General features: G+C 37.4%; 1 protein-coding gene across 1 annotated transcript; it reads left to right on the plus strand.

The window, feature by feature from the left end:
• Positions 1–4,280: 4,280 nt before the first annotated feature.
• On the plus strand, positions 4,281–25,465 carry LOC112048615 (protein takeout). The gene is made up of 6 exons (XM_024086224.2): positions 4,281–4,483; positions 17,680–17,772; positions 21,536–21,683; positions 22,589–22,722; positions 23,340–23,505; positions 24,697–25,465. The coding sequence occupies exons 1-6, from the start codon at positions 4,426–4,428 to the stop codon at positions 24,836–24,838; spliced, it is 741 nt and encodes a 246-aa protein (XP_023941992.1). The 5' UTR covers positions 4,281–4,425; the 3' UTR covers positions 24,839–25,465.
• The last annotated feature ends 1,390 nt before the right edge of the window (positions 25,466–26,855 follow it).

A 26,855-nucleotide genomic window follows, 5' to 3' on the forward strand; every position in this document is an offset into this window, starting at 1 on the left:
TATTATTTTGAATGTGGCATTGGATGTTTATGTAACACTTGGTTTGGGTAATTATGGAATTTTTTCTCTTAGTAATATTCCATTTTAGATTTTTTTTTATGAATTACCTACCTACTTCAAAGCTGTAGTTAAAAGGCGAACTGCGAGATTTTAATTCTTCGATATGTGGAAGTTTCGGCTGAAACTGAGGCTGGAGCTAAATTCGGTTTTCGTTTTGGCCGTAAAAACTAGTTTCATTCGTACTGTATAAATTTGTAATTTGTAAGATATTGATATTACCTATGTATTATTTTTGACGGCCTCCGTGGCGCAGTGGTATGCCCGGTGGATTTACAAGACGGAGGTCCTGGGTTCGATCCCCGGCTGGGCCGATTGAGGTTTTCTTAATTGGCCCAGGTCTGGCTGGTGGGAGGCTTCGGCCGTGGCTAGTTACCACCCTACTGATAAAGACGTACTGCCAAGCGATTTAGCGTTCCGGTACGATGTCGTGTAGAAACCGAAAGGAGTGTGGATTTTCATCCTCCTAACAAGTTAGCCTGCTTCCATCTTAGACTGCATCATCACTTACCATCAGGTGTGATTGTAGTCAAGGGCTAACTTGTAAAGAATAAAAATAAAAAAAAATGTGAGACTCAATTTAAATAGCTGCTGTATATTGTTAGTGTTGCAGCTTCGAATCCTGTAAGTACTAAGTATTGCTATGTACATAAAATAGAATTAGGTAGTACTTGTAAGGATTCAAAGCTAATCTCTTTGCCGGGGTGAGGTGCGGAATTTTGCTCCCCCAGTCATAATTTTTGAGCCCCGTTCGGGATTAGGCATTGTGGCCTTTGAGCCAAACTGGGTCAATCTTCGCGTAAAGGTCATTTACAAATAATACTGCTTTAGTTTTCAGTTCTGTGGTCCTACCTTAAGTATTAGATTTATTGATATTAGGTACCTACATTACAAGGTATTATGCAGATATCCTCAACCACATACCTGCTTAAGAAAATTAAATATTCATGAAGATGATCGCGCTAAGATCTCTACGTAGATGGAACTAAACTAAACTATTATTCATTCGTCTATGATTTAGTTGTCAGCAATTTACTATTGCCCATGACTTCTTGTAGGTACCTATGTCACGTAGGTGACTACATTTATGATTTAAGATCAAGGTGGGTATCCTAGGTAGGTAGGTACATATTACTAGCGTACAACTGCGTCCGCGAGAAAATCTGTGTAAACTTACATTGAAATTTGTACGTGACACCTAAAAATAAAGGGGTAGGGTAAGGATAGGGGTAGGGTAGGGATAAGGGGCTAGGGTAGTGGTAGAGAGGGGTACAGTAGTGTAAAGTAGGGATAGGAAAGAAGTGCACTTAAGTCAAAGCGAAGCTTGACCGGGTCCGCTAATTGTACATAAATATGTAAGTATTCTGTGTTTTATGCTCATTTAATAATAATATGTAGGTTTATATAGATAAATAATTATTTTAAAAGATATAACTTATAGCATGCAAAATGTATTACAATGTTAATGACGAGAATTGGTATTTTATGACTTCAATAGTTATTATTTACTGTTTAGATAGTGGCATATCGTGGTCAAAATAAATTCAAATTGTACCGACTTAGATATTATACCTAGAAGGCGCTTACATCTACGCACTTATACCCAGTGGCATGCACTTTTTAGATGCAACAATTCACTGTTTACCATTACAAGGAATTTTCCATTTCGTACAGTTCGTACGATTATTGCTTATCCAAGTTAATAGCCTTGTGCACGCTGTGTGTGCTTGTGCCTAGCGTAATTATTATTGAGCTCTATGAGCTAGCTACTAATACAATTATAAAATAATACTAACAATAGAATATTAACTAGGTACTAAGTACTAGCTAGAAGCTAAAAAAAAATTGACGGCCTCCGTGGCGCAGTGGTATGCGCGCTGTATGTTCAAGACGGAGGTCCTGGGTTCGATCCCGTGCTGGGCTGGTTTTCTTAAAGGTCCAGGTCTGGCTGGTGGGACGCTTTCGGCTGTGGCTAGTTACCACCTTAAAGACAAAGACGTACCGCCAAGCGATTTAGCGTTCCGGTACGATGTCGTGTAGAAACCGAAAGGGGTGTGGATTTTCATCCTCCTAACAAGTTAGCCCGCTTCCATCTTAGATTGCATCATCACCATCAGGTGAGATTGTAGTCAAGGGCTAACTTGTAGAAAATAAAAAAAGCAAATTAATACATAAATCACATTATATATCTTTACATCTGTAATTTAATTGATACTTAATTATTATTTTTAAACATATTTGCTGCTTCTAATTGAATTAAATTCACTTGAATTTGTTCACATTTTTTATTTTTTATGTTAGCTGTGGCGTCACACGGGTCTCAGCTTAAAATCAGCGCCGTGTATTATGCTTGTATATAGTACTATATAAATACCCTTTCTTTTTTAAGGGTTACAGACAGACAGTCTTTAAGAAAGGATACTGTTTGTAACTTTTAAATTTGAATAAATTTATTTTCTTTCTTTCTTCTAAAGGAAAAAAAATGTCACTCAGTGGTAATATTTCCAATGCCTACGAGCAAATAACGAATGGCGTCCAAACGTCTGATGTCGACATCCTGTGGTGGCTCAACCGTGCTGCGTGCCTCAAGGTGACACACTGCGCCCCCATTCTTTGAGCTTTTGTTCTAAATTATAACAACTGTACAACAACAAGTATTTAGGACTGTGTTTTTCCACACTCTTTTTTTGTTGTGACAGAAATTGTTTCACATGAAGGTTTTCACGTAACTCTTCAAACTGAATACCTAACTATAGGTATATTTGTGCTGTTTACTACTTAAATTTGATGTTGAACATTGTGGATTTACGATTAATTGTAGAGGAATTTTACTTTCAGGGTTCATAGAGCCAACCGCCAACGTAACTACAGCTAGGCATAACGATATTTTTATTTTTTATTATTCGCAAGTGCAAGTTTCGAAATCACCTCTTTCTCTCTCTATTTAACACGATACTAAAGAATGAAAAAGTAAGCGGTAAATTCGAAACTCGCACTTACGAGTTAAACAAAGCATCGTTAAAGAATAGCCGTGTGCCGGTTCCTATGGGTTTAGCCAGATATTTATACTAGAGATAGGGCACTAGAGCATCAAAACTGAGGAGGGTAAAATGTGCATAATTGTCTTAATATCATTTAGTCGCTTATTGAACATGAAAATTATTTATAAATAAAGAAAGAAAATAAATTTATTCAGATTTAAAACACATAATACCTAAATATTGTCTACAATGTCGAGTTGTGTGTTTAGGAAATGTAAAAACTATAGGTAAATACGAGTACATACTCGTTCGCTGTTTATTATGAATGACTAAATCAAATGAAGTCAATTTTCCACATTTGTCCGTCTCAGTTTCGATGCGCAAGTGCCCCATCTCTAGTATAAAATATCATTGAAGTAAACACAAAAATTGCGCGCTCAGTTTAGTCGCTAAATTCGAATCACTTTTTGTGGTGATTATGTAGGCACGTATACATATTTATATTATAAAATAATCATTGAGGGTTATGTTTGACTTTTTAACGATCATTATCAGATCTTCACGATAATGACCGAAATCGACGGCTCAGCGTGCTTTCTCGTGTAACACCAACGTTCCAAATCCGGACTCTCACTTTTTACTGAAAAATTCTGAAAAGAAACAAGATACTTCATAGAAAAAAGGGGTAACTGGTTATTTATGGAATTTGTGTCATGTATTCCTGCAATCGTAATGGAAAAATGCTAATATCTTCGCATAGGCTTATGCGATCGGCATTGTTTAATTTAACTAAGAACCTTCTCTAGAGAATCAACTTATTATCATAATATACTTGTCAGTTTATATTTGCTTAGAGGCGTATTACGTACCTAAACAACACTTTACTACAACTTTCAGATTTTACTTGTAGTACTTCTAGTAAAAGACGATATTACTTCTTTACTTTACTTCTAGGTCGACGGATCTTCTCGTATCTTTCTTCCTTTCCGTTATAGAAATAAATCATAGATTAATATACTAATACTCTTGTATTATTTTTTTTCCTTTTCAAGTCCCTATTATTTGACGTTGTGCTTCATCGGAAAGCTTAGGAAAGTTTGAAAGTTTGTTCTATCATTTCAATGGTAATGTAAGTTGCATCCTTAGTAAACAGATAAATGACATCAACATCTCACAAGAACTAGTTTGTGAAGCACTCCCATTGCAATATGCGCGCGAAAAATAAATATATATTGTATGTTCCGCCGCGCGGCGACTCAGTCCACAGTACACGGCGCTCGCGTACTCTTTTCGAAATTCGAACATCCGTTCGGGAATCTGTCGAAAAAAAAGTTTAAATTTGTGCGACAAAAGAGGTTCTCCTAGAGTGATAGTAAATTTAAAAAAAATGTTTTTAATTTTTTTCTTCGCGCCATTAACGGTAGCGGCGGCACAGAATGCGTTGCGTAAGTTTTTATATGTTATTTTATGAGGTGAAGGTAGTAGTTTTGTAACAATTGGACATTTAATCTCGAAAACTTTTCTTGAACTTCTGTTTTGACTTATTTTGTTTTTTGTTTGTTCTCGACTTTTAAATTTATACCTAATAATAGTTACTATGATAGGTACTTATCATCTTATTGTATTTATCAATTTCTGACTCATCAAGATTCGCAGTTAGCATTAAAATTGTATTAAAATGCAATGATTAATTAAACGATTTGTATTTACATAATAATATAAAATGTTAGATTTTATCTTAAGTTATTTGCTATCTTGTATTATATAGATAGTAAGATGGAAAGAAAGGAAATTAAAATTATCTTTTAAAAAATCTCAGTAGCTACCCAGAGTTCAGAACTTAGTGGCATTATACAGGGTGTCCCGTATATAGTACGAGATAGTAAGTAGTAGTAGTAGGTGGGAAATTAAAGAGTTTTATTTGACTTTTATTTTAATAGTATATCAGAGCGATTGTTACATTAAGCGCGCGCATACTCACATAGATGCAGCGTGGTGGGTCTGGGTACCAAATTATCTTTCAGAGAAGGCTTTAATCTTCCGCCAGATGGTCGGTAATAGGCTACTGATGGAAATAAAATTTGGCTAATTACCACTGTGGCTATTACAACCGGCAAAGACGTACCACCAAGTGATTAATAGATATGATGTTGCGTAGAAATAAAATCTTTTTAACAAAAAAAATTTAACCGATTTCTAAATCACAGAAATAAACTAAAAATCGAAAAATAACTCCGTGTATTATGCTATCTTTTGATCACTTTAAAGGCGGTACTAAGCTAGTGACGTATTTATAGACTTTTTGTGAAAGAACAACGGAAAAGAGCTGTCTTTAAATCCTAAAACTTTATAAATTAATCGGCTTTATTCAATACATCATGTGTTGGCACCGCCTTCAAAGTGATCAAAAGGTAGCACATTCGATGTTATTTTACGCTTTTAAGTTTATTTTTGTGATTGAGGTAACAAAATTAAAAAAAAACATACGCGTTGTATTGAGAACCTCCTATTTTAAGTCGGCTAATTAGTCCGAGGTAAGGGTAGAAAATACTTTTACCTCTTCCAATTCCTTGCTATCATAGTTTTGCATCGTCACAAGATCAGCCCCGCAGCCGAGGGCTAATGACATTGGATGAAATTGAAACTGTTGCTTATTCCGAAACGTGTGGAAAATAATAAAATGCAAATGTAGGCGATGACTCTCTCTGAAGGTCAACATATTATTCTAACCCAGATTTTATGTTTCATAGGCCATAGCTGACCTTCACAGCAAATATTAAATATGCGTAATATTTGGTGCGAAGCGTTCCATGACATTTGCAAAATGATAATCAACAAGAAAGGATTTCTTTGATTAATCTTACATTAATAAATTTATCTTAAGAAGAATTGTATTATTTTTTAGGGTTTTGAATCTGAAAAGGAAGAGAAAAACTTCGGTAGGTACCCTGTTGTATAACTTTCTTATCAGTCTGTATGTCAAGAAACTTTATCTTGGGAACGCGTGGAACTGTTGAGTAGAAATTAAAACTAAATAATTAAAAATAAATGATGATGAACAATGTTGTAAATAGACATCACTCTGGATTAACACATAGGCTACTTTTGATCTCGGAAAAAATAATCGTTTCCGCGGGATCTGTCGAGAACTGAATTCCACGCGGACGAAGTCGCGCGCGTCCGCTAACTTGGTAATGAGATACTTTAATTTTATTGATCATAAAACAGAAAAGACTTTTTTAAATAAGTATTTTAATATATGTGTTAAAATACTTGACAAATTGAGTAGGTACGTAGATACTTTATCTGTTTTATAGTATAGCAAATATGTTTCGACTTCTTCAAACGACCCAACCTACCATAAATATACAAATTAAGTACTAGGTTTGGTCTTCATTATTGTTTTATTGTTATTTTCTGGCACGAAAAAATCTTGAAAAAATGTTCATCCGACTACCTGAAACAAAGATGATGATAATCTACCGATCTTTTTAAATGTGGTGCCAAGCCAAATACGTAGTGATCATTAGCTTTTATAAGTATCATTATTGTAGCTTCGTCTTTAGACAAACTAAAAAAATATATATGTAAAATATAAAAAGTATTAATTGAAATTTTCCATAAAAAATAATAATAAATGAAAGTTTTATACAAAACAATTTTATAACAACAAAATAAATGAACAGTTCAAACAACCGTGACAGAAGAATTTGTACATTATATTATCTGTAACTATTAAATAATAATACGTAACAAGCACCACTTGGTTAGCTAGGAAATGGTTAACCGCGTAACCGGCGCGGTTAACTGTAAGTTATACTGTATGTAATGTAGGTATTTTATGCAATGCAAGACGATCGGTTGACTTAGCGTACTATTCCTGACATAGAACAAAGATACCTAATGTAAGATTTGCGCAGTGGATTTACAAGACAAAGATCCTAGGTTCGATCCCCGGCTAGGCCGATTAAGGTTTGCTAATTTGGTCATGGTCTGGCTGGGGGGAGGGTTCGGCAGTGGCTAGTTACCACCCTACCAGCAAAGACGATCCGCCAAGCGATTTAGCGTCTCGGTACGATGTCGTGTAGAAACCGAAAGGGGTGTGGATTTTCATCCTACTCCTAACAAGTTAACACGGTTCCATCTTAGATTGCATCATCACTTATCATCAGGTGAGATTGTAGTCAAGCTTGATTGCAAGGCTACCTTTTAAAGAATAAAAAATACCTATATTAATTAACATCATCATCATTATCAACCCATATTCGGCTCACTGCTGAGCTCGAGTCTCCTCTCAGAATGAGAGACCATTAGACCACCACGCTGGCCCAATGCGGATTGGCAGACTTCACACATGCCTCACGATGTTTTTCCTACACCGTTTGAAACACGTGAATCGTGATATTTAATTTCTTAAAATGCACACAACTGAAAAGTTGGAAGTGCATCCCCCGGACCGGATTCGAACCCACACCCTCCGGAATCGGAGGCAGAATTCATATCCACTGGGCTATCACGGCTATATTAATTAATATAAAATATAACTGCCTTGTTGGTCCAGTGGTTATCCTATGTGGCTCCTGAACATGAGGTTCTAGGTTTGACTTCAGGATCAAGCTTTAAGAGATATTAAAAACAAGTCCGCCCTTCACAGCGATCGATGGCAATGACGAAGATAGCGGGTTAAAGTTGAAGAAGTAAATTAAAAAGTGTAGTTTGCTCGTATCATATCATCTTTCCTTCTAAGATTTTTTGGAGATTTCTTTGTTTTTCCCAAAAATTGTCTCGTAAAACTCGTGCTTACTGTTTGCTAGTGCATTCAATTATTTCTTAGGTTAAATTCCTGGGTCGATGAATATATTGTGTTTTTACCAACCATATTTATAGACTAAAATATAAAGAAAATCTATTGTATTTCCCAGCTGCGGGACGTAATTCAGACTTAAATATGGCAATTTCCACACAGCTTGAGCGCTAGACGAACGAGGATAAAATACTATTTAATTGTAAGTTTATTTCGTCCATACAAAAGACTTCAACGACTCCTAACCTCATATGACACATATTGCTTTTAACAGATTAAATATTATTATATCTTGCTTCTTTTTTGCTGGTATTTATTATTAATTAATTAATAAGCAATACTCATTTAAAAAAATATGTAAATCAGTGTCTATTTTATAAAGATATATCCATTTTGATTGCCATCTACATGTTGGGTCTTCGAGTCAAGAGTGAATCTTCTAGGCAAGCACGTTCCACCATAAACTGCACCATGCCTTTTGGGAGTCAGCTAAAAAGAAAATCCTAGGTGTTTGCCTACAAACATTTCCTAATGAGTTTATTATATTCGGATGGTTGTTTTAAGAAATATCGCAATTCTTACCGGCCGGTCGCATGTAACTTTAAGCGAAAATGATCTTTACGTTTTGTGTGTTAGCTTTCATATTGCGTCAACTGCTGTGTTGCTACACACGGTTGCAATGTTTATGCGAAGGTCAACACATGTTAACACATCAGCTATCTAGTTGTGTTTGAGCACAACAATCGTAAGTGGAAGACATTTTACTACACTTTGTATACTGTTACTGACTAGGGTTCCTTGTATAGAAACTTGAAATATACAAAGAACCCTTTTCAAAGTCCATTGGTCGTCCTCAGAGACCATTGGTAGTTAAAAAGCTGTCAAAATCTGTAATTTTCTGACCAAGCATTTAAAGTTGTGATATCGAATTTAGGTTAAAAAGAAAATAGGCATCTTCTTAAACCTATTAACTAAATTTAAAGCGGGAGCCCTTATAGCTTGTATTTAAGTTAGCTTTACTTATGACCTTTATACAGCAGTGAAAGTGAAAGTGAAGTTACTGAAAAAACCATTTGACCGACAATAATTACGAAAATTAACTTAGATACATTTTATACCCGAAGTTTACATAAAAAACACATGGAAAAATACGGTTCCTGAAGAGTCGAAAAAAACTTTCTTTCGAATGACGCCGCGAACAGAGGCCATATTACTGCTGTATTCAAATAAAAATATTTAAAACATAAATGTTTCCATCCAAATAGGCAAAGAAATTTCACGCAAATTAAATCTTTGTACGAAAAATTCAACCTTAATAAAGACATAGGCGTAAACCAATAACCCTTGAAGGTCGGCAGTTAAGGCACGACAATAGCATCCAAACAATCGACAATGCACGCATTTACATTCCGCCGCGCGCAAGGACGACCCTCGCGATATAGCCCACACGTGCGCCGCGGAGCACGCCGCGGAACCATCATCCCTCTAGACCAGAGTTTCCCAAACTTTTTTGTGTCGTAGACCCCTTGCCATGTGTTGGTTAGACCCCTACTTATTTGATATTTATCTTCTGTATCTTACAACTTACACAATTTTTTAAACACATATATGTATATATTTTTTTACTTCATAGTTACTTTTAAAGCAATGTATATGTTTTGTTAATATAAGATAGTATGATGTAAAAAATAGGTACTATCAGTGTATGTGTTATGATCCACTATCGTGGAAACCATTTTCATTTAATGGACCTCCAAATTTTTTTTTCGCTGACATAGACCCCTTGCAGTTTGTCATAGACCCCTAGGGGTCGATATAGACCACTTTGGGAATCACTGCTCTAGACAAACGCGACTACCGTTGTGAGCACGACGAAATCCTTTAATAGACATTTTATTTAGAGAATAGCCATTTTTTTTAATAAGACCAACATTGCTGTTGCCCTCTGTCGGAAAATACTGTGTTAGAAGTAGATACGACAATAGCCCAGTGGGCAGGGCTCGAAACACGATTTTTCGGTGATGGGCGACCCTTTTACCGTGGTGTTATTAAGGGATATATATACTCGTACATTTTAATATGAAAAGCTCAGGACTTACACACCTTATTTGTAGGGATCATCATTAACAACCCATATTCGGCTCACTGTTGAGCACGAGTCTCCTATCAGAATGAGAGGGGTTGGCTAATAGCCCACCAAGGTGGCCCAATGCGGATTGACAGACTTCTCACACGTAGAGAATTAAGAAAATTCTCAGGTATGCAGATTTCCTCACGATGTTTTTCCTTCAGCGTTTGAGACACGTGATATTAATTTTTTTTAAATGCACATAACTGAAGGTGCATGCCCCGGACTGGTTTCAAACCTACGCTCTCCGAATCAAAGTCAGCGGCCACTGGGCACATCACAAACTAGTAGTAGTAGTCATATTTTGTAGGAATGAACCACATCAATCGAGGTATGTATTACATAGTCATAATATTGGACGTTGAGTTCCCAAGGTGCTGGAACGGCGACCCCGCACTACTAAGCGCAATGTTGGTCCACCCCCCACCAGGTGGATTGACGACATCAAGCGAGTCGCTGGGATTCGTTGGGATTCGCTGGATGCAGGCGGCTCGGTATCGTGATGTTTGGAAGTCCCTACAAAAGGTCTATGTCCTGCAGTGGACGTCCATCGGCTGATATGATGATGATGATGATGATGATGTGTACTGTTTGTACTGACAAGGGTGTCTTATATAAGAACTTGAAATGTACAAAAATATCTCACCTTATACCTTATATCTTACCTTATACCTTAGTGTTCTGCAATTTTTTTTTTTGCCCGTCCGTGTTGGCAGTTTAACTCAGAGACTAGTGGGTAGACTAGGTAGTTAAAAAGCTGTTAAAAAACTCTTTAATTTGGTATATTGGCCAGGCATTTAAAGTTGCGAATCGAATTTAGGTTTCATACTTTCATACTCTGACTCGCACTTGGCTGATTTTCGGGTGTGATCTTTTATTGAGGACTAAATCCACATAGCATAGATATACCAAAATGTTCAAAGAATTTTATCTAAAGCAAGTTGTTGGAAACATTATAAGAAACTGTGAATTATAAAGTTTAAAGGAATTATTGTATTCAGATAATTCGATGTATTTGATTAATTCAACAGGAAAAACTTGGTTTATTAGCAATTTGCACTTGTCAGTTTTGCTTTAAATATAAATATTTTATTATAAAATTAATATACGCAATTTATTATGACATTAAAGTATGATGTATGATTTATTATCAGTATGATAAGCTTATTTTATTGATTTACTTTGTTTTTTTACTAGTTATATTGCCTTATCATTTTTTACGATTTTTTTCCTAGTCCAAAGTTTTTCCATTACAGGTTTTATGGAAGTGATTTATGGAATTGAACCTAAGGCCTTTCTGTTGAAAAACACAAAAGTATCACCTGCACCAGAGAGGTCGTTAAAATCGTTTCCTGTGTTTAAGAGATTTATTTTACATTAAATCAATACAAACTTAACTAGGCATCAAACCTGTTGAATATTCACACAACGCACCATTGCGTCACAGGGGTCGGCTTAGCGCTATGAATGATCAAGTTCCATTTCACGGAAGCGCCGAGAATCATCGCCTACATTCGATCTTCCGTGTCGTAGGACGTGTGTCGTGTGTGTTATGTCTATTTGCTTTAATGCTCTGTTCTCGGTTACGGGTTGCGCATATGTATGCAGACATTTACTTCATCTAATTATAGTGTTATACATAAACTAAGATACCAACCGCCTAGTTTTCGAATGACGTTTTTGGAGTTTACTCCTTAAGAATCGATTTTTCATAAATAGCCTCCGGTATGAAATGGCAGTAAAATTCAATAATAATAATAATAATAAATAAATATACTTAAACAATACACATCACTATCTAGCCCCAAAGTAAGCATACAGAGTAGCTTGTGTTATGGGTGCTAAGATAGTTGATATTATAATATTAATATACAATTATATACTACATATAAATACTTATATAATGTATAAATACACACAGACTGGATGACAGCGTTACATTTCAAAAAATTCAAAATTCAAAATTCATTTATTTCAAGTAGGCTCAGTTTACAAGCTCTTTTGACACGTCAGTTGACTATTTGTAAAGATTCTACCACCGGTTCGGAAGGCAGGTTCTGCTGAGAAGATACCGGCAAGAAACTCAACAGTTGCTCTTTTGAAAAAGTCATACAGTATTACAATTTACATTTGATAACAATTAAATTACAATTTCTTATAGTTTTATTTCCTGTGTGAAGGTGGAAGCTGATCCAATGGTCTCCAAGCACCTTTGTCGTTAAGGAACTCATCAATAGTGTAATGTTATAGTGTATTTTTGTGTGCAACCTATTCTACGCACCTTTCACCGTGCCTGCGGTCTGCTGCTCCTCGGTTGCGCACCTTTCACTTTTCAAGCGTCAGTATTGAGATACGTACATAGTGTATGCTGCGGGGCAACATACACCTATTTAGACAGTCGATCTGAAACAGTAAACTCCATTCTTACGTCGGAGCTGACACACACATTTTTTGTTTCGCCCGTCCTTAAAAGCACAAAAGGGTTAGTCAGTCCGGTCAGAAAGTATATAAAAAGTATATTAATTACTAGCAGACGTCATGCAGTTTCTTTCGCGTAGTTGGGATAAAATATAGCCTATGACACTCACAATTAACGTGCCTTTCTATTGGTGAAAGTATTTTTAAAATCGGTTCAGTAGATCCAGAGATTACCCCCACCATCCACACAAACCTTACCTCTTTATAATATTAGCATGAATATGATGTATTACTAAGGTGATAAGGTAATACAGCTTTTGTACATACAATAAAGTCACGACTGTAGATTATCCTCAACTTTGCAATTAACAGCTGCAAAGGTGTAATTTGAAAACAACAAAATGATAGTTTACCGTGGCTAAGCTTGTTTGATTTATTAACCAGTTAACGAGATGATCTAATGTTAGCATTACGTTTTGAAAACATGTTTTATTGCTATTTACGAGAATATTTAATTATTTAATTTGTTTTCCTCTGCAACCAGCTTATTAGAAAAGCTATAGAAGTGTTAACTTATTATTAACTTGGTCTTTAAAGCATAATATTATATGTTTACTTATATTAATGGGGGGGTTGCATGCCCATTTTAGGATTCTGGGCTACCGATGTGGAATTCTATTATATGATAATGACTTGATGTCGGGGGCCAGGCCCACCTTAGGAAATAATCCTAGATACGCCAAGCGTGATACCTAGCGTACCTATTCTTAAATAGTTATCTCGATATCTATCGTACTTTTCAATAGTTTAAAAGCAGTGCATAAGGACGTCGGGTATCAAAAACATCATGTGACCCATCCATGTTTAAGGCCTGCCGCACACAGGCCACAGGCCACAACCACAAAACGCCGCTACCGTTATTATTCCGCACACGGTTGACGCTGCTGGCCACCACATGCGACAATCGTCGCTGCTCGCTTATTGTGGCCCGTATCGGCCACTAAACGCCGACATAAAACGCCGCAACACGCCACTCGCGCGATTATGATACTGCATGTAGGGTTAAAAAAGTAGCAGCCACTGACCACATGTGTCGACCACCGGCCACAAGTGTCTGTCGCGCGCTTCAGCTACTTTTGTGGTCCCTTCTTGCTTCTTGTAGAGGAGTTTGTGGCTGTCGCGTGTGGCCCGTGTGCGGCGACACTTAATGAATGAAATCCCAAGCAAACGTTAAACTTGTCCATGATTATACAAATATGGTTCCTTTAAGATCAGTTTTATGGATGTTTCATGGTATATTTCCAAGGTTCAGCTATATGGATGCCTTAAGGATTACTGTAATGTGTCGATTGCCTCAATATACGCACTCAGTCACGACCTAGCCTAACACCTTAGAGAGTCAGAGATAGTGTGGCGTAACATCGAAAGTGAATTGTGTAATGAGGTATTGCACTCTGCACTTAATGCGTGCACTCTAAAGTGACCCTTATTGTTACGCACGTAAGATAATAAATAGCTTTAACACATCAATGAAAGGTATATAGACAGCTAAGTACATCTTGTAAGTGTTAAATGTATTGTATTACAATTTGAGTGAAATATTATTATGCTAAGATACATAGATAATAGGTCAAAGTTATTATGCACGTACTCGCTTTTATGTACTTTCCTTATAATATGTATAGACATAGAGTTTATCACAGAACAATAAAATACTAAAATTTTAGTCCACGATTTTCTCAAAAAACTACTGTTTCTAGTTAAATCTGCTTATCGTTATTTATATGCAACTTTTTAAAAAGGTTATAGTATAATTCTTTTTGTCGATGGGGACTGTCCCGGCTAAATAGATACGGATGGCAAGACTACTATTATTTATGGTTACCTTATACCCTAATAAAGAACAATGGCGACGATGTCATTGACCTCAAATTGAAAAGGCATTCCTATACAAAGTGTCGAGACCTTAAACCGTGAAGAGATGTGTTGGATACAACCTTAATAGCATCATTATCATCATCAGCTAATTTTAAATGGCTTACTGCAGTGCTAGGCCTCACTCCTTATACGGGATCTTAGTCTACCATGCTGCTGCGGTCTGAAGAGGGTCTGACAAAGTCCCCGTGACGGCCTCCGTGGCGCAGTGGTATGTGCGGTAGATTTACAAGACGGAGATCCTGGGCTCGATCCCCGGCTAAGCTGATTGAGGTTTTCTTAATTGGTCCAGGTCTGGCTGGTGAGAGGCTTCGGCCGTGACTAATTACCACTCTACCGGCAAAGACGTACCGCCAAGCGATTTAGCGTTCCGGTATGATGCCGTGTAGAAACCGAAAGGTGTGTGGGGTTTCATCCTCCTCCTAACGCGATAGCTCGCTTCCACCTTAGATTGCATCATCACTTACCATCAGGTGAGATTGTAGTCAAGAGCTAACTTGTAAAGAATAAAAAAAAAGTCCGCTACTAAACGATAAGACCGCCTTTTCAGTTACACAAACTTTGTACTATATTTATGTATTTAAAGTCTACATCTTACATTATATCGTATTATGAGTTTATCACATATCCTTCTATCATATCAATATAAGTATGAATTAGGTTATTATTTATCGGCTTATTCCATCCTATAAAAAATATATAATAGTCATGAGTTTTAAAAATATCCGCAAGGCTGCGTAATTTTCCTATATTTTTTGTGGTGTTTATCTATAAGTTCTGATGAACACATTTTAAGCAAATATTTTTTGTTCTAAAGTTTTTGCAAATGTTATTCAAACGGTTCGCCATTATTGTAAACATTATACTATTTTTTATGGTAATACGGTATTTTAAATAAGCATTTATACAAATGGCTACCATCAACTTATAGAGATCAAAAAAAGTTGAAGCGAGCTTCGCCATTTTGGCACTGATTTCATTTCAAATAAAATTTATTCTCCACGTTTCTATGAAACGCACATAACGGGTTTACATAAAGTACCTAAGTTAATTGTAATTCTAACTTTAACTTAACTTTGATTTTGTTCGGTAACCGTTCTCCACTGAGACGGAACTTTATTATATTATTTACTTTACTTTATTATATTACTAGCGGACGCCCGCGACTTCGTCCGCGTGAAAGTCGTTGTAAACTTTCAACTACCCCTATCCTACCCTACCCTAACCTACCTCTACCCTACCCCTACCCTACCCTATCCCAACCCTACCCCTACCCTACCACTATCCTACCCCTACCCTACACTACCCCTACCTTACCCCTACCCTACCCTACCCCTACCCTACCCTACCCCTACCCTACCCTACCCCTACCCTACTCATTAAGGCTGCACTTCTTTATTTATACGCCTATTTTTTCCTCCCACCGCGAGTCGCGTCGAGCGCGGCAACCGTTACACAAAAATAATCCTTAAAGCATGAATTAGTATTCACGCGCGATGGCTTAGCGTATTTCATGTAAAACTTTGGTGTTTCTTTACCGATTTTTAGGATTCTTTTTTTATTGAATAGGTAATAATGTTAACTTTCTTATTAGGGATACGTGATGAGTGTTATAAACATAAGAGTAGACAAATATAATTAGAAAGCTCTGAACTGCTAAGCTATCGGGAGTTACACGTGTTATTGTGAGTCAACCATAAAAGATAGACATATATGTGCTGTTGTGTTTTTATAGATAATTTTAAGGAGAACATTTCCGTCATACATGATTTCTATGTAGCTTTGACCATTAAGGCTGTACACGCGACGGAAGCTTAAAAAATTGAGTAACTTCTCCCGTTTTCTCAACATTTCTCTTCACTGCTCTGCTGCTATTGATCGTAGTGTAATGAAAAGTATACTATAACCTGCCCAGGAGTATGTAGAATAATTGTACCAAGTTTCATTAAAATCCGTCCAGTAGTTTTTGTTTCTATAAAGAACATACAGACAGACAGACAGACAGACAGACAGACAGACAGACAGACAGACAAAAATTTTACTGATTGCATTTTTGGCATCAGTATCGATCACTAATCACCCCCTGATAGTTATTTTGGAAATATATTTCATGTACAGAATTGACCTCTCTACAGATTTATTATAAGTATAGATAGATATATTAAAATTATTAATACACTATAAATAAATTTGAAACGTCCATCTATGATTTTAGAATAACTGTTTTCTCTAGTGCTTATACCTATTCTAGTTATTCCATTTAATAAAATACAAACTAACTTTCTCAAAAATTAAGCCTGTCTGTCTGTCCGGGCTAATCTGTGGAACTTCCTAATCGATTCTAATAAGACTTTCACTGGTCTGGTATGATTTGTGTAGAACTGAATTCCACGCGGTCGAAGTCGCTCGCGTCTGTTAGTCGTATGTTAGCGTACGTTCTAGCACGTGCGTCGACCGGCCGGCAGGTACAGTCGTATTACAAAAAGTTTTCGTCAACGAGCCGCGAGTTTGTTGCGACACGCGGCCTTGTCTGGCGCCGCGAAATGTGTTGCTCTTCCGTGATGAAAGCCTCGGCATTTTCCATCACATTCCAAATCGGATGCTTGATCTTAACTGGCGGACGCCCGTGTTGACTAATTGGAGGTCTTTGAAACTATGTTTTGTAGGCTAATACTTTAAAACTTTAAAATATGTTAGTTGACATATATTCTATATAACAAATGTCATCCGGTGCTCACTAATAACACTTCGTGGATATCATACAGTAAGTAGATGAAATTATTCAGTTGATTTGATGTTTATTTTAACAGGTTGTTAATAAAGATCAGATTAGTGAATAGGCCAGCAGAAAAAGAAGAGTGTGTCAGTCGATAGCGTCGATTTCGAAAGCAGATTCTAAGTAAAATCACAGCAAGAAAATCAGTAAAATGAACTATTTCGTAAGCTACCTCATTGGTCCTGTGATTAGCCCATGAAGTCCTGGATTCGAATCAGATGTTGTGATTTTCTTTCTCTTTTTTCTAAGAAGTTTCAGTTAAACTCTCAGCCTGGAGATGGAATTGGCAATATCGCGCTCCCATGCCTCGGAGATCACGTAAAGCTGTCCGTCCCAGTCATCATCATTTGGTACGTATCAAATGTATAACATTCGATACGTACCAAAAAGAAACATTATCACCCTAAGTCGCATTGGAGCAGCGTGGTCTTAGCTCCATATCCTCTCTCCTATTTCCTATAAGATGGGGAGCTTGGCTCTGGAGTGGACCATTAAAATAGGATGACAATGATGAAGCTATACCAGCAGACGACACAGTACTATTTCGAATGTTCAGTGACATTTCCGTTGTTTGTTACAGCAAACGACTTCACGCGCTGTCAGCAGAGAGACAACAAGATCAACGAGTGCTTGAAGCGAGCCGTGCCTGATGCACTGCGCAGGATGAAAGACGGTACGTTGACTAATAAATGACCGTTGCATACTCATAATCATTATTATCATTATTAACCGATAGACGTCCATTGCTGGACATAGGCCTCTTGCATCCTTCTTTACTCCCAAACCGCTGGATGCTAACGCAAATCGCTCGATGTCTTCGGTCCTCCATTGAAGGTCGACCAACACTGCACTGCGCATTTATTATTCGAGCTATAGTCGTTCCATGACATTGGTTGTTAAAACTCCACCACAACTTGCTGTGTAGGTATCTTCAATTGAATAGGAAAGTTTACCCATTAATCTAGACCATAGGTTCTCGAAGTGGACGATAACGCCCCATGTGGGTGTTTCAGACTTTTAGGGGGTAGCAGTAATCCCCGGCAAAACAAACAGACACAGTCCGCGCAGAGGAACTGAACTTCAAACCGACCTTTATCCCATAGGCAAAAATAACTCAGCGTCAGAAACTACCGGAGAAGCAAGTTCTCCCTTCTTACCCGGGTCAGAAAGCAAAGCTTCGAAGCCCTTACCTCGTCCCGACTCACTCGGGAGGAAAAGACCCACAGCCAGACAAAAATCAAGAGCACACAAATAGACGACACAAGAAGCTAGTGACACGGCAAAGACATTTATGGTGCCGAGTAGAAACCGCCAGAGGTATCTTGGACTGTATTGTCACTTACTACAATTATCAAATCACAGATGTGATCATAATCGATGGCTTTTCATTGAATGTTAAAGCACGATAGGGAGGGAATAGCTTTGAATGAAATGTAGAAGCAAAACGCTTTGTAGGTATGAGTCCTAGGAATAACAATTACAATGGGATAAAAACCTACCCAGTGTCTTGCAGTTCGTTGGTAAAAACATACAAACACCTTCACTTCGGGTACATATGAAATTGCCCAAGTATAATTCGGCTAAACGTACCGCAGACGGTTAGCACACGGTACATATATTATAAACATATCAAGAGTTTGCTAACGCCGTCATGCAAATACTTCCTACGAAGAAAGGCGTATCGAAATTCATATTATAGGCAAAGAGTTCGGCGTTCAAAATACCAATGCATGAATTGCTTTGGGTTAGTCAATGTGGGATCTGTACTTACATTAATGTAAAAGAAACACGATATGAGTAAATATAAAAAGCATTTATCCACGTTTTTAGAATGTTTGCTCAGAAAACAATTTTCTGTTGAACCGCGTCCAGGCTCTTCCACCCGTTTGGAAACTATGTAGTTTCAGACAAACACACTGATTAATTGTTTTAAATATATTTCATACAAGCTTGTAGTTTCACTCGCATAAAACAATTTTTTTTAAATCGTTGAATTTTTCATACAATTTTGGCATCTACAATAACCAATAAACAAAATAAATGTAAAACTCAACTTTGACAAAACATACATTGAAGGCTATAACTTCAGCGATATAACACAATGACACAAAAAGGGATTTGTGTCGAGGATTAAGAAACAGATTTTGAGTTTGAGTTGATTGCTTGCGTTAGTTCTATGGAAAGTTTGGCGATGGTCTCTCGGAGTATACCAGTTCATTGGTAGCGCGGTGTCGACAGAGTGGTGAAAGACATCTCGCTGTCAAGGGCGACAGCCTCTTTCACACATCGTCCGTACAACGTTGTGCACTGTGCGCAACACTTTGCACAATGCTTGATGGCTCTTTAGGCGGAAACTGTCATCCATACATTTCTACATCCTCACATCCTCACTTAAAGCAACCAATGATTTGTCTTTACATAATAAATATCTATAGCAAATTTTGCACCTTCGCTTTGCTGTTGATATTGTCTTCATCGCAAGTTCGCTGCAGGCACTTTAAAACATGCTCCGGGACCTATTACTGTTGACGGATCTTCCCTCGAAGCTGTTTGAATAAACTTACCTCGGGAATTTTTCGCATTTGGGTAGAAGGAATTTTCGAGGAGATCGATCGAAGAATACAGTTGGGGTGGGCAGCATTTGGTAAACTTTACCGAGTCTTCTCATCGCCTATACTATGTTTAAAGACGAAAGTTTTTGACCAGCGCTTTCTACCTGTCATGATTTATGGTGGACACTGACTGCGAGGCTAATGCACAAACTCCAAGTCGCTTAGCGTGTTATCGAGAGAGCTATACTTGGAATCGCTTTGAGGGATAAAATCCGGAACGAAGTGATTCGGCAAAGAACTAAAGAAGTGATTCGACAAAGAACTAAAGTAACTGACATAGCTCTCAGGGCTGGCATTGAAGTGTCTGTGGGCTGGTCATGTCTGTCGGACGACGGATGGTCGTTGGAATCGTAAGGTCCTTGAGTGGAGACCTCGTCTCGGTAAGCGGAGTGTGGTGCGCCGATCTCCGGAAGATAGCTGGTATCGATTGAATGCAAAAAGCTTAAAATAGAGCGAGCTGGCACTCCTTAAAAGAGGTCTATGTCCAGCAGTGGATGCATGATGACTGATGATGATGATGATGATACTGATATTATAAAGAAGTAAAGTTTGTAAGCTAGTGAGGTTGTAGAGGTAATCTCTGGATTTCTTAAACACAGTTTGCAAATTCATTCACCAATAGAAAGCCAACAGAAAAAGTTGTTTGTGTGTGTCTATATGTGTGATAGTTTGATATACTATGTTTATCACCGTAGTACCACGGAGAACTACGCCGGTGAAACCAGAGATACGTCCGGGTCAGAGCTCAAAAGTGATAGAGTCCTAGTCCTAGTCCGAAAAAGTCCAACCACGTTTATTTCTGCCGCCAGACAGCATTGCTGTGTTCCGATCTGAAGGGCATGGATGGTCATGATGAACAGGCACATAAAGTTATCGCCTCAGGTTAACGGACACGGGATATTTGTAGGATATATTCTTTGCTTTCTTTTCTTTAATCCACTTTCCAAGGTGCGTCAACAGCCTAGTGCGTTAATTTTTGTGAAAAAAGTAATCTTTAAATACGCTAAAAAAGATGAAAAAAAGATATACAAGAATATTTCTAAAGAATGCTTACGTAAATTGTTAAAACGTGATATTCAACCTTGCGATGTTTCGCACTTCCTCCCTTTATAATTTGAGTAGAATTAAATAAATAATCGTGACAAAAGATCGGCGACGAGCCAACTTAATTGCGCTCTCGTGTGCGCATCGTTACCGGCGAGGTCTTCCGGGTGTCGGCGCAGGTAAGGGCTGTGGCCTTTTATTGCTTTATCTTATTGGAATTAATCATTTTTTAAAGTTCAATTTCACTAAAATATTTTAAAGGAATTCTGAATACGAGATTGTTTAAATATTTATGCAAGTAATATTGTGTTCCGTTTCCGAGATCAATGTATCTTTATCTGCACCATACATATTGTATTCTGTGTCTGCACTAAGAAATGAAAAGAATGCCCCTATTGTAGTGTAAAGAGCCCACCAATACGGAGGAACCAATACTTTCCTATAAGGAGGGAAATCATATCTCCCTCCATAAAGGAAAGTAAAAATAGTAGTTAAAATAGGTGATGTAGTAAGATAGTGATGCAGTGTAAAGGGGATGAGTACTTTGAAAATGCTATCTATCATCGACATTGGAAACCTATTTTTGTCGGCCTCCGAATTGTTTGCACGGTCGAATTACAATACGGAGGTCCTGGATTCGATACCCAGCTGAGCTGGTTGAGGCTTTCTTAATTGGTCCAGGTCTGGTTAGCGGGAGGCTTCGGCCGTGGCTAGTTACCACTAAAAAAGTGCTCGTCATCCTTGTCCCATTCTTCGCATAAGTGCAGTGTGGTCGTGCAGGTATCCCGCAGCTGTCGGTGCCGCCGCTGGAGCCGCTGCTGGTGTCGGGCATGAACATCGAGTCGGGCGCGGGGCCCGTGCTCATCACGCAGATCTACAAGGCGATCAAGATCCACGGCCTCACGGACTCCATCCTCACCTCTTACAAGTAATTAGTGTTTTTCAGATATCATGGGTGTGGTGACAGTCGCCTGAATGATGTTCATAATACGTACTATGTGAATATGGGCAAACTTTCAAGAGTGAAACGAACTGTCACTCGCACCATCCTACATGAAACGAACACTGTGCCTAGTGGGAGTTTCAATATTTTCATACTGTTAATATCACGTTGACGTAAACGCAAATTTTTAAGCAATTGAAAAAGTTGTGCAGTAGTGCCACTAGATGGCGCTGTTTCAATTTCTTAGAAATTTGCGTTTACGTTACGTGACAGTTACAGTATCAAACTGCCACGAGGCCCTCTGTAATCCATACGACAAATATTCTGATATTTCCGGATCAACTGGTATTTGTCGACTGCGCCTTTTTCTCTACACGAGATATGTTGTAGCATAATGCTTAAGCCTAATGATTAACCTGTTTTTAACCATTTAGTACTTAGACTACGGTAGGTACTCAAATACGGCTGGCTGATTCATTGTAGTTGTGTTGTAGATAGCTATGTCTAGATATCTATAAAACACTAGCGCACCCGGTCAAGCTTCGCTTTGACTTATGAGTACTTCCTGCCTATCCCTATCCCTATCCCTACCCTACCTTACCCCTGAATTCATTTATAACAAAAAATGGGATAAATGAAGAACCGCTTGACCGATTTTGTGCAAACTTCACATAAACCATCTACTAAATACCTAGTCCGTTGGTTTGGAAAGGTGAGCCCATTCTTGAGTTATAAAACTACAACGAAAAGTGGCGTTGATTTATATAGATAAGGAACGAAAATATGATCAATATCATGTAATATTTAGATAAACTACCTAAGTATATAGTGAAAAAAACATTTTCTAAATTCTGGTTCTGTGTATTTATACCATTCTGTGAACGTTCCAGGGCTGACCTGAAGCACTACCGCCTGCGCACGGACTCCATCACGCCGAAGATGGAGTTCATCGCCGACTACGTGATGAAAGGCAGGATCCTCGTGCTGCCCATACAGGGGAAGGGAGTCGCTAACATCACCATGGGTATGTTGCTTAACATTACGTGGCGCGCTCGTAGCTTGCTAGCGCCATCTAGCGGCGAGTAGACTTGGTATGTAAACCTTAGATTCTATTGCAGTAAAAATTAATATTCCTTTTTACGTTTATCCTCTGTGCATTCCTAGATTATTCTTTCGATTTTGCCTTGGCTTATTACACTGCACAAGCGTGCTTATTGTGATTCAGTGATAATGTTTGAGTCTGTACCGATCGATATCACATTATATTAATTGATAAAAAAATTGGAGACTCGTAGCTTAACGAGCTCACCGAGGCACTACTAACTTTCAAAAGCCAGATTGACACTATCTTCTTGAAAAAAATACAAACACTTGACAAAATTCAACGTCCTTTAGACCACACGATTGAAGTAAAACTTTTAGCTCTTCTTCTCAACGTCTATACGCCGCACCCGATTACACGTTTCGTAAAGCATTCACCAACTCCTAAAGTCGAGAAAGCGTATAGAATTTTTACTTCAAAAATGTTCATGTTAGTCATAATGTCATAGTTCAGAACTTCAACCCAAACCATTGCGATTCGTAGCCCAGCTAACCCAGCCGACCACTGATGTAAACAGTTTATAATTTAATGCATTGCAGTGAATCTGGTAGTGAAGCACGACCTGATCGGCGAGCCGGTGGTGCGAGATGGACAGACGTACATGCACATTAAGGACTACCGCGTAAAGTTCGTGCCTGACAAGGTGCATCTGCACTTCTCTAACCTGTTCAACGGCGACAAGCGGCTCGGCGACCAGATGAACATGTGAGTTCTTTGCATAATTATTAGTTAAGAAGCACGACCCAAGCTACTTATATATTTTAGTGTACGACTCAAAACAAAACAAAACTCAAAATCTACGTCGACAGTAAATGCAGTATTTTTTAGTTTTTGTGATCGTCTGACCTAGTTATTTCAGTGAAATTATGTTGGTGATATAATGTTCGTTCGTTGTCAACCCATATACGGCTCACTGCTGAGCTCGAGTCTCCTCTCAGAATGAGAGGGGTTAGGCCAATAGTCCACCACGCTGGCCTAATGCGGATTGGCAGACTTCACACACGCAGAAAATTAAGAAATTCGTGCGTGCAGGTTTCCTCACGATGTTTTCCTTCACCGTTTTAGACACGTGATATAATTTCTTAAAATGCACACAACTGAAAAGTTGGAGGTGCATGCCCCAGACCGGATTCGAACCCACACCCTCCGAAATTGGAGGCAGAGGTCATATCCACTGGGCTATCACGTCTCTCTCAGATATAATGTTACTTCGCTGAAATAACCTTGACAGATGACAGCAAAAACGAAAAATTATACCCAATTCCTGTAACGGTTCATATTTTGAGCTAAATAACTACTCTGCTCTGCTCAACTTGTGGTTGCGCGACACCCAAGTTGAAAGTCCAAAATTTCCAACGCCCGACAAAATGCCCCTTCTTTAGATACCTAAGCTCCGAAATATTTCTTGCATAAGCACTAGTAGGTCTACTAAATCGATTTCAAATCTCACACAGTTGCACTGTTATTCTTCTTGCAGACCATGAATATGAAGTAGCCCACATGCCCTGTAATTAATATTAACAATAAAATAAACATTTAGATTAGGTACAAGTAACTATAATGCCTGATGTTGAGCTGCGCAATGTAACTACAGCATTCCTTTAAGAGGCACAGTAGAAACATATCCTATAACTGCGACACCTATGCACAAAAAGAATAATTGTTGAGCTTCATGTACCACTAAACACACAAACACTACACAAATGTAGTGCACGTAAAACCGCTTGAAAACTTGTAATACCAAATTAATTCAATGTTAACTTTGGTCTTTATGAACTAATATATAATTGTAAAGCAAATTTAAATAATCTACATAATTTGTGATAAAGATTCTCTTTTTATTAAGTGACAATTAATTCGACCTTTGCTGCTGATAACGTTATTTTTTTATTTCAGTTTCCTAAACGAGAACTCCGACCTCGTGTTCAATGAACTGAAGGAGTCGTACGAGAAGAGCCTCAGCTCCGTGTTCCAGGACGTCACAAACAAGATCTTCGACAAAGTGCCCATGAACAAAATTTTCCCAGAGGAACAATAGCTCTAATACTGTGATCCAAATATTAAATTTAAGATCAGCTTTTGCATTTGCAACCTTTTCGCGCAATCAATCTCTTATTTTAAAAAAGTGGAAAAATTAAAGTAGGTAATAAAATGCTGTAGAAAATCTACAGCCTTCTAAATATCAAGCTACTTCAAAATAAAGTGAACTTTAAATTATAGTGATTAGGTCCACTTTACTTTAAAGTAAATGCTTAAATTTTCATCAGTGCTTATAAAGAACTTGGTATATAAAATGCATTTTAATAATTTTTGAAAAGTAATTGCAAAAATAATATTGTCAAAAGCCACGGTTAATTCTTCTTGCATTACTCCATTTTGAGACTATAAAGAATCAGTAAATGTATGCTGCGATAAACTAAGCATTCTATTGCGTACACTTGTTTTAGATCCAAAGGACAAGCATGAAAATGTCGCAGTATGTAAAGGCTTTAGGTTAAGATAGTTTTAGAGGTGGAAATAAGTAGTAAATAGTTACCTAGAGAAAGAGACTAGCATATTATTAAAAATTACTGGGTTTAAAATGCAGTAATAACTGTATTTATTGAAACTGCTTTAATTATTTTGTAATGTAAATAAGATTAAATAAAATAAAACAACAAATAAATCTTGTGTTTCACTTTATTTCTTTCTTTACAATAATTAATACATTTTGATACATAAGAAGGTACAGTTCAATGGTAATGGTAATGGTAATTTTAAAGTAGTAGTCTAAGATCCCGGTGTAAAGCGACTTTACCAAGCTCGTCATTGGAAAAAACGTTATTAAATTAAATTAAATAATGTCAGTAAATGTAATGCAAATTGGGTTGACTAAAAAATATTCAGTCCAGGACATGATTCATTAACAACTTTTTTTTTTGTTTTTGAACATTTCACGGGGTTGTTTAAATAAAAAAATCCTTGAAATTTTATACTATGAAGCAGAATATGCACACGTTAGGATGAATATTTTTTTCCGTCATACTCATAACTCTTGGGTTATAGGCAGTTATAAATCGATGGTTGTAATTCGTACTGGTCTGGTTTATGAAATAAGGACTAAAAATTTCAAATAATTATTAGGTATATCATAACAATCACGGTGGTACAGGGTTCTCTGCGAAAAAAACCGTTTAAAAAATTAAATCACTATCTAGATGGATTTTTTTTAGTCAACTCGTTTGCGTTTATTGTCATATTTATTTTGTTATAAAAACTTTTCATCCGATAACTAATTCGGTAAAGGTCTTTATATACTGGGCTCATATATAGTGTCAATTTTCACAGTCCATTTTAAGCGCTATTTAGTTTAAACTCATAAGTTTTAAATTTTAAACAAGTGCCATCTAGTGACAAGTAGATTAACCAACAGCGCCACCTACAATCCGATAGTTAAATCTCGTAGCCAGCATTGTCATTATTCAATCTGTACAAGTCCTTCAACGCACGACGTGTCGCAGATTTTTTGGGATCTCTTTCATTCATTTCAATATCATGTTCTTCGTCTTCGGCTCCATTACGTAGCCTTGCATTCCTCATACAAATTGGTTTGCAGAAAGCCTCATTTACGACAATCACTGTAAATAAAATTTCTTTAATTAGGTCCTACCTAGTTTCATTGATTTATTTACGATGGGAGTATACTTACACGTATCTACCCTAAGTACAGTCTATTCCTTTCACTTCTTCCCTTTTTCCCTCCTTAGTCCTTACCTAATACTCCATTCCAATAGAGTCTATACCTACTCCTAGCTTCTCATTGTGTCAAGCTTTAAGCTTTTTCAAGCTTCAAATAATAAAGAGATTGATTACTTACAATAAAATTTACTATACTCGGATCGGTCTTCATTTTCACTTGTGATTTTCACACTACCTATTTTAAATAACACCTTCAAGAATTGGTAAACAAAACCACTTACGCAATCCGATGAGTAGCAAATATATTATCATTCCCAGATATATGCCGTCCCACTCCATGCTACTACCTGCAAGTTAGTAGACGGTACTTAAATAAA

This window comes from Bicyclus anynana, chromosome 8, assembly GCF_947172395.1.
Source record: "Bicyclus anynana chromosome 8, ilBicAnyn1.1, whole genome shotgun sequence".
NCBI classification, from domain to species: domain Eukaryota; kingdom Metazoa; phylum Arthropoda; class Insecta; order Lepidoptera; family Nymphalidae; genus Bicyclus; species Bicyclus anynana.